Source organism: Salmo salar, chromosome ssa05, assembly GCF_905237065.1.
Source record: "Salmo salar chromosome ssa05, Ssal_v3.1, whole genome shotgun sequence".
Lineage (NCBI taxonomy): Eukaryota > Metazoa > Chordata > Actinopteri > Salmoniformes > Salmonidae > Salmo > Salmo salar.
In genome coordinates this window covers 73,687,085-73,700,787 of record NC_059446.1, presented here as the reverse complement: position 1 = coordinate 73,700,787, position 13,703 = coordinate 73,687,085, and the positions used below count along the sequence as shown (strand labels likewise).

Genomic DNA, 13,703 nt, shown 5'->3' with positions numbered 1-13,703 from the left:
TTAATCATTTCGGTGGTGCAAGGATATGGGGCATGTATAAAATAAGCTAAATAACGGAGAACACGGGATTTTGTTATTTGGCAGGCCTATCATTTTTGTTGAATTAATTGAAATGGAAAATGTGCAATAATAGTTAGGCCAACCACCCTAAACTCTGTCTACGTCAGATAGTTAAATAGAACAGATGCATGTACACACACACACCTCCCAAATTGGCACATGCTATTATCAGAAACAAAATAGACTTGACAGACTTGAATTGACACAATTACATTTGTGACACAATGTTGTCATCAATAGTAAAACATCAAACACACTCCAACTTGAACAGTGGTCTTGTGTTGTGGAGCAAAATGTTCTCTGTATTGTCTCACACTTGAGCAGGGTGCCAGACAGACACCAACACTACACTCAGCTGTCCCAAATCCCTTGATTGGTTCTTTCCTTTTCTACCTCATTAGAAATAACATTGATCATTCAATGACAAATTAGGTTCAGAACTGCTTAGGTTCAGAACTTTTGTGATATAGCACAGTTACAAATAGAAATCAAACTGTCTGGACATCAGAAATAGAGGAAGGACTAAAAACAAACAAAAAAGAACTATTGTAAAATAGACTGGGTCTGAAAAATGTGTATAAGATGAATAAGGTAAAAGCCGAAGTGTTTATTAGTTTACTCCAATTGGGCGATCGGTGGTAGGGTTTGCGGGGAATAATAATAAAGGTATATTCTTTAAAAAAGTATGTATGTCTATATAGGTATGTGTATGTATATATGTGTATATGTATGCATGCGTGTAGGGATATATATATTTACCCAAAAAATAAATGGGGGATTGGAAATGATGCAGACAATTACATTGATGGAAGCAATATTCTTTCCGCAATATTAAGCTGATCCACCCCTAAAAAAATACATTTAAAAAAAAGAAAAAGTCTGCTTAGGATTCTCAGGATAGCCTAGATGTTATATAAATAAACAATGTGGCATTTTGAGCTATTTTTGTACACATCTTCACTAGTTCAACAACTTACAGTATATACTTACACGCATAACTCCTCCATGTTACTGCAAGAATAAGCTAAAAGCACTGGCTCACATTTCACAACAATACAACTGAATAACCTTCCAGGCTCTCTAGTCCTTGTCGAAGTCTTCGTTGTCTTTCACATACTAATAAATGTATCTTGAATGCCTCAATGTTCTGTGTCTGTTGCCCAAACAATAAGACTGCATGATGTATGACTTCAAAAGATGCCATCTCTCCAGGCATTGCGGTCTTTCCTCTGCCTCTTGCGGGCCAGCTCTGGGAAATAAGCACTGTTGTACGGCATTTCCCTCTCCTCTGTCTCCCTTGGTCGCTCCTTCTCTTTCCCTGTTCCATTCTTCTGGTTCAGCAGGGCCTGGGCTCTCCTCTTCTCCTCCGTCTCTCTCTGCAGTCGCTCCGCTCTCAACCTTTCAATAGAGCTAGAAAAGAGAGAGGATGTGGTTACCGTCAACCATACATGTTTATCCAGAGGCTCAGTACACTTGGCTGTGCACTTATCCACTTGGCTCAGTGTACTTGGTCTCTTGGATATGCATCCAAGTGGAGTTGAAACAATAACAAAGAACCACCCCGCCCTTTTCGGTAAAAAGCTGAAGAAATGTAACCACTCAAATTCATAGACAGAGCTATGGATGCAAGGACTGACCATACACAAAATTATAGTTATAACAAAGTTGGGGCAATATAGTATTTGTTTACATATACTTGGTTTACAAACAGAGTAAAAGAGTTCTGATGCGGTATGACAGTTAAACTAAGCTAATGAGGCATTTATAACTTATATTCTTCAAGAATGAATTGGTTCACGTCATTAATTTAGAATTCCAAAAATGTATGTAGCAACTGCTGATTGCCCCTTTAGGTCAAAGCTAATTGGTCTTATGATTGATCAAAGAAACACAAAACACCCCCAGACATACAGATAAGACACCTTGTCTTGATAAAGACTCAAACTTCTCACCTTTCTCCACCACTGCTTCTCCTCTCCCCTCTATCCCTCTTCTTACTCTTATGTTCTTTTCTATCCTTCACCGCCAGTGCTTTCTTCATCTCTTTCAAGGGGTCCAGCATGTCTTTCAGTCGTCTGTCTCTCTTCTCCTTCTCCTCTTGACTGAGTGGCAGTCTCTTTCCTTTGTTGTCTTTCTCTTTCTTCTTTTCTTCATCTTTCTCTTCTTCATGGCCTGTTTTCATGTACCATGGAGTTACCTCTGTCCCAGGTTGGGGGCCTAGGGACACTAGCAGACCAATAGCACGCTCCTCGCGCTCCTACAACAACAGAATCACCATAGCATTAGATTAAGTAGAATATTCTCATTCAAAGTAATGATCTGTTGTGGGAGGAATCAGGACCAGCTACCATCTCAGGTGTACTATTTGGAAAGTTCAATACATTTATTCATTCTCTGATCCTTCCATTGATGTGATAAGCATCAGTCCATTAAATCTGTTCAAAAATCTTCCATATTAGCACCGAACACTCCATGATATTTAAATTCCAATATGCATTCTCAATTGCCAACATTCAAAATCTTAAACTGAATTGGCCAATCTTTGTTTAGAAATGGCTCTGGACTAAATTAACCAGGCACTGTCATTGGCTGGCTAGGTCCACTAGAGAAAAGCTTTGAAGTGGAGAGAAACAAGCCCTCAAAGGTAAACATTGTTACGTAGAGCAGGATGCAAAAACCAGTAGCCATGTGCACAAAGAAACTTGATTTCAACACAGGTGAAGGGGGGAAAGCATAACAGAATGACAGGAAGGTCACCTTTTCATCTTTCTGGTCTTTGAGGTACTCTGCATTTCCTTTCTTCTCAGACGACTCCTCCAGAGGAAATAGATTGAGGTGTTCCACCACTCCTCCACTCCCCTCCCCTCCTCTCTCACCTCCCTCATCCTTCCATCCTCCAGACTGTTGAAGTGCAGCTCGTGACTTTTGTCTCAGGTGCTCTGTTCGAGCCTACAACAAAGAGGTTACTTACCTACATAACATTCAATGGCAATAATGACGTACATTACACATTTATATACACTTTTATGACTTGATACTATTTTAACAATGCCTCTTACATAGCTTCTCTTAAAAAAATCGCACCTGTCATACATCGTATCACACAAAGTTTGGTTGTCACTTCAGACTATGCTAAATCAATTATGAGGAATGTATCAATTTGCAATTTGGGGAGGCAACGTTGCTATGGTTACCTCCTGCTCTGCTCGCTCCACACGGCGTTGGACCTCTCGCTCCTCTTCTGCGGCTTGTGCCTCGTCCCGACGCACGCGCGCGACGTTGTCTTTGTTGCGAACATGCCAGCTCTTTTTAGGTAGAATATTCATTTTTCTCCTAAAGTCGAGTGTTTGTTTTGACCAGGGCTTGTACCGTTAAACAAAAATGTGTCAAAAACGTAACATGCCCTGACTTCTGTTGTTTGCAATTCAGTCAGTCTGGACTGTAACTCCAGTTCGCTAGCTAGCTAACGTTAGCTAGTCTTAACCTATTTCCTGTAACAAAAAAAAAAGAATAACATTTTAACAGCTATTTCAATCACAGAGATATAATTCTGACACTGGGTTTTGTACAGCTGTTACCGAATGAATAAAATATTTGCATAAAACCAAAGAAAATATATTTAACACATCTGAAAGGTAAACAAGCAACCAAAAAGCTATTCAACCACAACCGGATACACACACCCGAAAATATTATTACGTCATAACGTCTACGTAACTAAATCGATTTTGAAGAAGTTCTCTCGCGGGTCAGCAGGGGTCGCACATGACAGAAATAATAATTGCACTTTGTTCCTTATAATTTTGTATTTATTTCAGAGATCTGCATACACAAGATATATATATAGATATATATAGATATATAGATATATATGAGAGAGAGAGAGAAATTGTTCAACTGAAGTACATAAAAAATATGTCAACAATATTTAAATCAATTTAGAAAAATAAACACATTGAATGTTGTTAAGGTGGGGTAGAGGTTGCCTCTTTTAGAATCCGAGAGTGAAACACTTACACTCTTGTATCTAACATGTAGGTTCAGCATTCCCGAACAGTCCCATTACAAGTCAGAATATTGAATAATCTTTATTTTAACTTGCTTTACCTGTTGTCCGCTGATTGTGTCCTTATGTCTGGAAGTAACAGACAAAATATCAACAGGGAAGTGTTAACCTGACTTTCAATACGCTGGACTGGTCTGTATATTCGTTTGTATTTTCAGTACTGGCACAATTCGCACATGACAAACACTTGCACAATATGTGAGTAATGGCCGAGCTTAATTGAATCACAGACCGAACGTTGTCCCACACAATCAACTGGCAAATTTCACAAGCACTTCTAGTTGATGGGTGGGTATAATTTGTGGAACGTTCCAACAGGAATCTGTTAAAAAACGTCGTAAAGTATAATGTTGTATACAAAGTAGCATGATAAATTCACCTATTTAACTAGCTGCCGAATAGGCATCAACTCACCACGTAGCTTATTCTTAATGTTTGTCCATAGGCTACCAGAGTGAGGACAGACATTTTTCGGAATAAACGTGGTGAGTGAAAAACTGAATGAAATAGCCCACTCCCTACCCGGTATCTTATTCTGCCGCTATACAATTTTGTATCCGTTGTTTGCTGGCAACCTTGTTATTTACGAACTTTTTGGAACAGATTCCTGTTGGAACGTTCCACAAATTATACCCAGCTGACTGCGAGGGAACGTGTTTCGGTCGACAACGTTCGGCTACTGTTTACATAATGTGCAACAATGCCTCGGGAGATTGAAAATACAAGCGAATTCTGTCGCCGCAAAAAAGTCGGGTAAACAATACAATATCCACAGGAAAGTATCTCCACTTCCTACCGTCAAAAGGACCAACAGCACGGACAACCGGTAAATGTAAATAGAATTGTATTCAACATTCTGGCTTGTAGAGGCTCTTGCGTCTTTTTTAGGGCGACTTCTTTCACACTGAATAACCATGGGGTAAACACGGTCACAGTCTGATGTTTAGGCAAGAGGTGAGGAAGAGAATGCAAAGGCAATGAACATGGCAATTGATGTTACAGGTATTATGAAAGAGAAATATGGTAACAAACTAAATCTTGAATATACTAACCCATAGCCCCATGGTAGTCTTCACATTTCGATTAGTCATTTAGCAGAAGCTCTTATCCAGAGTGACATACAGTTGGTGCATTCATCTTAAGATACCGTAGCTAGGTGAGACAACCACCACTCAATCATAATAAGTAAAACTTTGCCTCAATAAATGTAGCTATCTACACTAGAGAGTGACAATTGTAAAGTGAATTGTGAAGGTGTAGATATGTGCTTTGTGATATTGCCACATGCAAAATCTATCTAAGCCTTTCAAATCTACAAGAAGTGCCTTGGGCTGGGAAATGGGCCATGGGTTTGAGCCTGGTGTCTGAGTCAGTTTGCTGCACCAGTGTCAAATGTGTCCAATTGGTCCCTTGTTGGAACCCCCATCTCTCTACTCAGCTCTTCAATCTGCTTGACCAGGAACTGCTTATCACGTCCCTCCTGTTAAACACACTGTTGTACAAGGTTAAGTATGGGTCATGGACATGGTTTTGTTTCAAACATATTTTTTTGCATCATTCTCATGTCATGTAGGACTTCTCCCCATCCATCACTTACCAGTTTAAGCTGGGCCTTTAGCAGATCAACACTCTTCCCATAGACTGCGGCTAGAGCTGCTACATAACACAGCACCACACTATCAGGACAGGGAGACAGAGGAGAGCAATGTTTATGCAACAAACACAGTCAGAATGTTATGTACAGGAATCTGAACACATGGAAATAACCCATGCTGACCATATGAGTCTATGCAGATATGGGCCTCCCATTTGTTGAGTTACAAAGAAATATTACATCATCAAACACAAGGTAGACAGTAACACACTGACCCATGTACCTGCAATGGACACTCGGATCAGTAAGACTAAATCACTCACCAGGAGAAAATGAAGAGATCAGTAAGACAAGGGGACTCACCAGGAGAAAATGAAGAGATCTGTAAGACAAGGTGACTCACCAGGAGAAAATGAATAGATCAGTAAGACAAGGGGACTCACCAGGAGAAGATGAAGAGAGGGATGGAGAAGGCCTGGGAGCCCATGTAGAAGATGAAGTCCTGTGTTGTCAGGGAGAGAGTGTCGAAGGTGTTGGGAACGATACTCCACATCATAGTGAAAGAGCGGAACGGACCACAGCTCATAGAGGGATGGATCCTGAGGATGACATATCAACACCCTCACCATCTACCACCACTACCACACCTGGTCCATCTGCCACTACTATCCCTGCACTGTATAACAGGCTTCCTTCCTGCTGCAGTAGAGATAGAGGCTGCGTCCGAAGTGGCACCCTATTCTCTATGTAGGGCACTACTTTTGACTATAGGCCCTGGTCTAAAGTAGTACACTATATAGTGAATAGGGTGTCATTTCAGACGTAGGCAGAGTCACTCACTGGGCCAGGCTGTAGATCATTGCGACAAGGGCGAGGCCCCAGCCGAACAGCAATACCACCATGAAGAAGATGGTGGAGGTGGTGGAGTGGAACGTCTTCACCGCCGGACGACAGTTAGAAAACAGAGTGACCTGGAGTAGGAGGAGAGGTTAAGAGGAAGGGGGGGGGGGGGTTACTGTGGTTGTGTAGTGAAGGGAAACTGATCTGGGGCCAAACTTTAACTTGAGAAACCTTTCAGAAAATGAATTGATTACATATCCATTATTGGTACAGTATGGAGAGCAGCCTGACCTTCTTGCAGTAGAAGAGGATGAAGAACTTGAGTGTGTTGATGAGAGGCAGCAGAGGGCAGAACAGAGCTCCGGTCCACACCACTGTCTGACCGTAGACCAGACCCAGCACATTGGGAGGCACCAAGAATTCCTGACGACCTACCCACCGGGTCAGTGCACAGGAGTAGTGGTCCACAAACAACCTGCCACAGTATGGAATAAGAGATTATCAAAAAATGTGATAGAGGATGACTAGCTCATAGATTGAGTTACACCACAGTAGGGTGTACTGTGGTGTACTCAACTTCCAGCGCCGACAAAGATGGCTGCCTCGCTTCGCGTTCCTAGGAAACTATGCAGTATTTAGGTTTTTTATGTGTTATTTCTTACATTGTTACCCCAGGTAATCTTAGGTTTTACTACATACAGTCGGGAGGAACTATTGGACATAAGAGCAACGTCAACTCACCAACATTACGACCAGAAATACGACTTTCCTGAAGCAGATCCTCTGTTTGGCCCACCACCCAGGACAATGGATCGGATCCCAGCCGGCGAGCCAAAACAACGGTGCCGCAGAAGAAGGGGCAGACGGAGCGGTCTTCTGGTCAGGCTCCGTAGACGGGCACATTGCGCACCGCTCCCAAGCATACTACTCGCCAATGTCAAGTCTCTTGACAACAAGGTAGACGAAATCTGAGCAAGGGTAGCCTTCCAGAGAGACATCAGAGACTGTAACTTTCTTTGTTTCACGGAAACATGGCTCACTCGAGGCACGCTATCTGAGTCGGTACAGCCACCTGGTTTCTTCACGCATCGCGCCGACAGAAACAAGCATCTCTCTGGTAAGAAGGGTGGGGGGTGTATGCCTTATGATTAACGAAACGTGGTGTGATCATAACAACATACAGGAACTCAAGTCATTTTATTCACCTGAATTAGAATTCCTCACTATCAAATGCCGACCGCATTATCTACCAAGAGAATTCTCTTCGATTATTATCACAGCCGTGTATATCCCCCCCCAAGCAGACACATCGACGGCCCTGAAAGAACTTCATTGGACTCTATGTAAACTGGAAACCACATATCCTGAGGCTGCATTTATTGTAGCCGGGGATTTTAACAAGGCTAATCTGAAAACAAGGCTCTCCAAATTCTATCAGCATATCGGTTGTGCTACCAGGGCGGGCAAAACCCTAGACCACTGTTATTCTAACTTCTGCGACGCATATAAGGCCCTCCCCCGCCCTCCCTTTGGAAAAGCTGACCACGACTCCATTTTGTTGCTCCCAGCCTATAGACAGAAGCTAAAACAGGAAGCTCCCGCCCTCAGGTCTGTTCAACGCTGGTCCGACCAATCGGATTCCACGCTTCAAGATTGCTTCGATCACGTGGACTGGGATATGTTCCGCATTGCTGCGAACAACAACATTGACGAATACGCTGACTCGGTGTGCGAGTTCATTAACAAGTGCATCGGTGATGTCGTACCAACAGCGTCTATTAAAACATTCCCCAACCAGAAACCGTGGATTGATGGCAGCATTCGCGCAAAACTGAACTCGCGAACCACTGCTTTTAATCAGGGCAAAGTGACCAGAAACATGACCGAATATAAACAGTGTAGCTATTCCCTCCGCAAGGCAATCAAACAAGCTAAGCGTCAGTACAGAGACAAAGTGGAGTCGCAATTCAACGGCTCAGACACGAGAGGTATGTGGCAGGGTCTACAGCCAATCACGGACTACAAAAGAAAAATCAGCCCCGTCGCGGATCACGATGCCTTGCTCCCAGACAGACTAAACAAGTTTTTTGCTCGCTTTGAGGACAATACAGTGCCACTAACACGGCCCACTACCAAAACCTGCGGGCTCTCCTTCACTGCAGCCAACGTGAGTAAAACATTTAAACGTGTTAACCCTCGCAAGGCTGCAGGCCCAGACGGCATCCCCAGCTGCGTTCTCATAGCATGCGCAGACCAGCTGGCTGGTGTGTTTACAGACATATTCAATCAATCCTTATCCCAGTCTGCTGTCCCAACATGCTTCAAGAGGGCCACCATTGTTCCTGTTCCCAAGAAAGCTAAGGTAACTGAGCTAAATGACTACCGCACTGTAGCACTCAATTCCGTCATCATGAAGTGCTTTGAGAGACTAGTCAAGGACCATATCACCTCCACCCTACCTGACACCCTAGACCCACTCCAATTTGCTTACCGACCCAATAGGTCCACAGATGACGCAATCGCCATCACACTGCACACTGCCCTAACCCATCTGGACAAGAGGAATACCTATGTAAGAATGCTGTTCGTCGATTACAGCTCAGCATTTAAAACCACAGTACCCTCCAAACTCGTCATTAAGCTCGAGACCCTGGGTCTCGACCCCGCCCCTGCGCAACTGGGTCCTGGACTTCCTGACGGGCTGCCCCCAGGTGGTGAGGGTAGGTAACAACATCTCCATCCCGCTGATCCTCAACACTGGGTCCCCACAAGGGTGCATTCTTAGCCCTCTTCTGTACTCCCTGTTCACCCACGACTGTGTGGCCATGCACGCCTCCAACTCAATCATCAAGTTTGCAGACGACACTACAGTGGTAGGCTTGATTACCAACAACGACGAGACGGCCTACAGGGGAGGAGGTGAGGGCCCTCGGAGTGTGGTGTCAGGAAAATAACCTCGCACTCAATGTCAACAAAACAAAAGAGATGATCGTGGACTTCAGGAAACAGCAGAGGGAGCAGCCCCCTATCCACATCGACGGGACAATAGTGGAGAGGGTGGAGAGTTTTAAGTTCCTCGGCGTACACATCACGGACAAACTGAAATGGTCCACCCACACAGACAGCATGGTGAAGAAGGCGCAGCAGCGCCTCTTCAACCTCAGGAGGCTGAAGAAATTCGGCTTGTCACCAAAAACACTCACAAACTTTTACAGATGCACAATCGAGAGCATCCTGTCGGGCTGTATCACTGCCTGGTACGGCAGCTGCTCCGCCCATAACCGGAAGGCTCTCCAGAGGGTAGTGAGGTCTGCACAACGCATCACCGGGGGCAAACTACCTGCCCTCCAGGACACCTACACCACCCGATGTCACAGGAAGGCCAAAAAGATAATCAAGGACAGCAACCACCCGAGCCACTGCCTGTTCACCCCGCTAACATCCAGAAGGCGAGGTCAGTACAGGTGCATCAAAGCTGTAACCGAGAGACTGAAAAACGGCTTCTATCTCAAGGCCATCAGACTGTTAAACAGCCATCACTAACCTTGAGTGGCTGCTGCCAACATACTGACTCAACTCAAGCCACTTTAATAATGGAAAAATTGATGTAATCAATTTATCACTTGCCACTTTATATTATTTATATTAGATAATGTTTACATAACCTACATTATTCATCTCATATGTATATACTGTACGCTATACCATCTACTGCATCTTGCCATCTTGATGTAATTAGATGTATCACTAGCCACTTTAAATAATGCCACTTTATATAATGTTTTCATAACCTACATTACTCATCTCATATGAATATACTGTACTCTATACCATCTACTGCATCTTGATGTAATGTATCACTAGCCACTTTAAACAATGCTGATTTATATGTTTTCATACCCTACAATACTCATCTCATATGTACGAACGGCATAGGCAAGATGTAATAGATGGTATGGAGTACAGTATATACAGTGCCTTGCGAAAGTATTCGGCCCCCTTGAACTTTTCGACCTTTTGCCACATTTCAGGCTTCAAACATAAAGATATAAAACTGTAATTTTTTGTGAAGAATCAACAACAAGTGGGACACAATTATGAAGTGGAACGAAATTTATTGGATATTTCAAACTTTTTTTAACAAATAAAAAACTGAAAAATTGGCCGTGCAAAATTATTCAGCCCCCTTAAGTTAATACTTTGTAGCGCCACCTTTTGCTGCAATTACAGCTGTAAGTCGCTTGGGGTATGTCTCTATCAGTTTTGCACATCGAGAGACCGTAATTGCATCACTCATTTATATATTTTTATGTACATATTCGTATTCATTCCTTTACACTTGTGTGTACAAGGTAGTTGTTGTGGAATTAGTAGATGACTTGTTAGATATTACTGCATGGTCGGAACTAGAAGCACAAGCATTTCGCTACACTTGCATTAACACCTGCTAACCATGTGTATGTGACAAATACATTTGATTTGATTTGATTACAGTGTACACTACCTGTGTGGAAACTCCACCAGGAAAAGCATGGCGATGGTAATGAGGAAGTCAAACAAGGCCAGTTTGTACATCTCCTGTCCCACACGCGTCTCCCAGCACTGGGTGGCAGCAGCAAGACAGACGGACATAGCATGGGTGGGAAAGAATAGAAGATGATGCAACATGGTTGATACCGGTTCTGTACTGTAGGTAGAATCGGATGGAGATATCATCTTTTCAGCCTTTTCTAGACCAATCTGCTAAATTAGACCCTGACTGCTACCCAGGCTACCATGCTGTATTAAGAGAGTGGTTACCGGATATTCCTTGTTGTTGTACTGGCAGAGCTCACATTTTGGACTGTCTTTAAAGCAGGTGATCTGACTCCACAGAGTAAACAGCAGCACTCCCAGACTTATCATACGCAGAAACACTGACCTGAACACAGGAGGGAGGGACACAGGCAATATTCACACACACGAGCACATGCACACACACAGACATACACACACACACGTATGCACGCACACACACTGGTTGAGTGAAGATCTAGCAAAGCGATAAGGTCAAACACACACACACACACACACACACACACACACACACACACACTAACCTAACGTAGCAGGCGTAAAAGAAATGCCTGAATCTAGGGACTCGGCAGAGGCTGCACACACACACACACACACACACACCACACACACCTGAACAGTGCCACGATGATGGTGGTACTAGGAGAATATCTCTCAAACAGGGCTATCTGGTCACACATGAAGGGCACAACAGAACAGGCCCAGAATGCCCTCTGCTCCAACCTGTGCCTAGAAACCACAAGGAGAGGGGGCAAAGGTCAACCAGAAAAGGTTAGATCAGCCCCAGGATACCCACCTCCCTGTACTGACTCAATATGACATGGAGAGGATGAAAGGCCAAACATCCAATCAATAGTTTTTGTTTTGTTTCTTTGTGTTTTTGACTGACCTGGCTGAAGACAGTAGCCTTGAAGATGCCAAAGAAAGCTCCTCCTATGAGGGCGAGGGAGACGAGCATGAGGAAGATGTGTAGAGAACACAGACCCAGACCTAAGGTTAGAGACAAAGCCTTTTTCTGTAGCTTCTCCTCCTCCAGGTCCACCTGATGGAGGGGCGAGAGAGTGGAGATGGTAAGAATAAAGGGGAGAGATCATACAGAGAAATTAGTTTTGAGGAAAGAGGAGTGCATCTTCAGTGACCCTGCAGTAAGAGGCAGAGAGAACTCCTACCTGTAGCTGGTAGTGGATGCTTTTCTGTTTGAGTTTGATGGCCCGATCTCCCTGGCAACCGTAGTCCCAACCAGTGAACACCATCTTGCTGTAACTGCCTGTTGCCACAGCAACGCAAAATGTACTCCCCATGCTGTATAAGTGACAAATCAAAGTGGGGGGGGGGTCAGTAAGTCAATAGGGTTAATGTCCATTCTATCCATTTTATTTCTGTGCAGATGGAAGTGTAGGGCATTCCAGAAGGTACCGTGCGATGATGCAGATGAGACAGAAGGCAGAGTAGAAGACGGAGGTGAGGAGGTAGTTCAGGGGCAGGTTGTAGTGGAAGCCACTGCTCTCTGCCAGGGTTGTTATAGTAACCTTAGAACACGTAGGAGTACTCCATGAAACCCTGGGAGAGTGGGAGATAGGTGGAGGGTGGAAAGTGGTGAGAGTGGAGCCTACTAGACTAGAAGCGTACCAGACAACACAAACCCACAAAATGACACAAACCCACAAGCAGACACAGACTGTACGTTATTTTTTTATTTCACCTTTATTAAAACAGTTAGGCCAGTTGAGAACAAGTTCTCATTTACAACTGCGACCTGGCCAAGATAAAGCAAGGCAGTGCGACAAAAACAACAACACAGAGTTATACATAAACAAACGTACAGTCAATAACAAAAAAGAAAAAGAGAAAAATCTATGTACAGTGTGTGCAAATGTAGAAGTAGGCAATAAATAGGCCCTAGAGGTGAAAATAATTACAATTTAGCATTAATACTGGAGTGATAGATGTGCAGATGATGTGCAAGTAGAGATACTGGGGTGCAGAAGAGCAAGAGGGTAAGTAATAATATGGGGATGAGGTAGTCGGGTGTGCTATTTACAGATTGGCTGTGCACATGTACAGTGATTGGTAAGCTGCTCAGACAGCTGATGCTTAAAGTTAATGAGGGAGATATTAGACTCCAGTTTCAGATATTTTTGCAATTCATTCCAGTCATTGGCAGCAGAGAAATGGAAGGAAAGGCGGCCAAAGGAAGTGTTGGCTTTGGGGATGACCAGTGAAATATACCTGCTGGAGCGCGTGCTACCGGTGGGTGTTGCTATGGTGACCAGTGAGCTGAGATAAGCGGGGCTTTACCTAGCAAATACTTATAGATGACCTGGAGCCAGTGGGTTTGGCGACGGATATGTTGTGAGGGCCAGCCAACGAGAGCATACAGGTCGCAGTGGTGGGTAGTATATGGGGCTTTGGTGATAAAACAGATGGCACTGTGATAGACTACATCCAGTTTGCTGAGTAGAGTGTTGGGGGCTATTTTGTAAATGACATCGCCGAAGTCAAGGATCGGTAGGATAGTCAGTTTTACGAGGGTATGTTTGGCGGCATGAGTGAAGGAGGCTTTGTTGC

General features: G+C 43.8%; 2 protein-coding genes across 2 annotated transcripts; both read right to left on the bottom strand.

The window, feature by feature from the left end:
* Positions 1-68: 68 nt before the first annotated feature.
* On the bottom strand, positions 69-3,550 carry LOC106605758 (leukocyte receptor cluster member 1 homolog). The gene is made up of 4 exons (XM_014201671.2): positions 3,255-3,550; positions 2,818-3,009; positions 2,013-2,317; positions 69-1,470 (listed from the first exon to the last, which is right to left on the bottom strand). The coding sequence occupies exons 1-4, from the start codon at positions 3,384-3,386 to the stop codon at positions 1,251-1,253; spliced, it is 849 nt and encodes a 282-aa protein (XP_014057146.1). The 5' UTR covers positions 3,387-3,550; the 3' UTR covers positions 69-1,250.
* On the bottom strand, positions 3,345-12,689 carry LOC106605757 (transmembrane channel-like protein 7). The gene is given in 13 exon segments (XM_045717750.1): positions 3,345-5,606; positions 5,724-5,802; positions 6,164-6,319; positions 6,561-6,691; positions 6,852-7,035; positions 11,065-11,162; positions 11,361-11,481; positions 11,748-11,828; positions 11,830-11,864; positions 12,025-12,177; positions 12,305-12,437; positions 12,552-12,650; positions 12,652-12,689. Coding segments are annotated over 13 exon segments (1,419 nt in total). The 3' UTR covers positions 3,345-5,495.
* Positions 12,690-13,703: the final 1,014 nt, after the last annotated feature.

Bases quoted from the DNA above. Each gene is read 5' to 3' on its own strand.
- LOC106605758 (XM_014201671.2), bottom strand. From the start codon at position 3,386: ATGAATATTCTACCTAAAAAGAGCTGGCATGTTCGCAACAAAGACAAC. The intron at 3,010-3,254 runs GTAACCATAGCA...TCTTTGTTGTAG, and splicing joins TGGAGCGAGCAGAGCAGGAG to GCTCGAACAGAGCACCTGAG. The intron at 2,318-2,817 runs GTGACCTTCCTG...CTGTTGTTGTAG, and splicing joins AAGACCAGAAAGATGAAAAG to GAGCGCGAGGAGCGTGCTAT.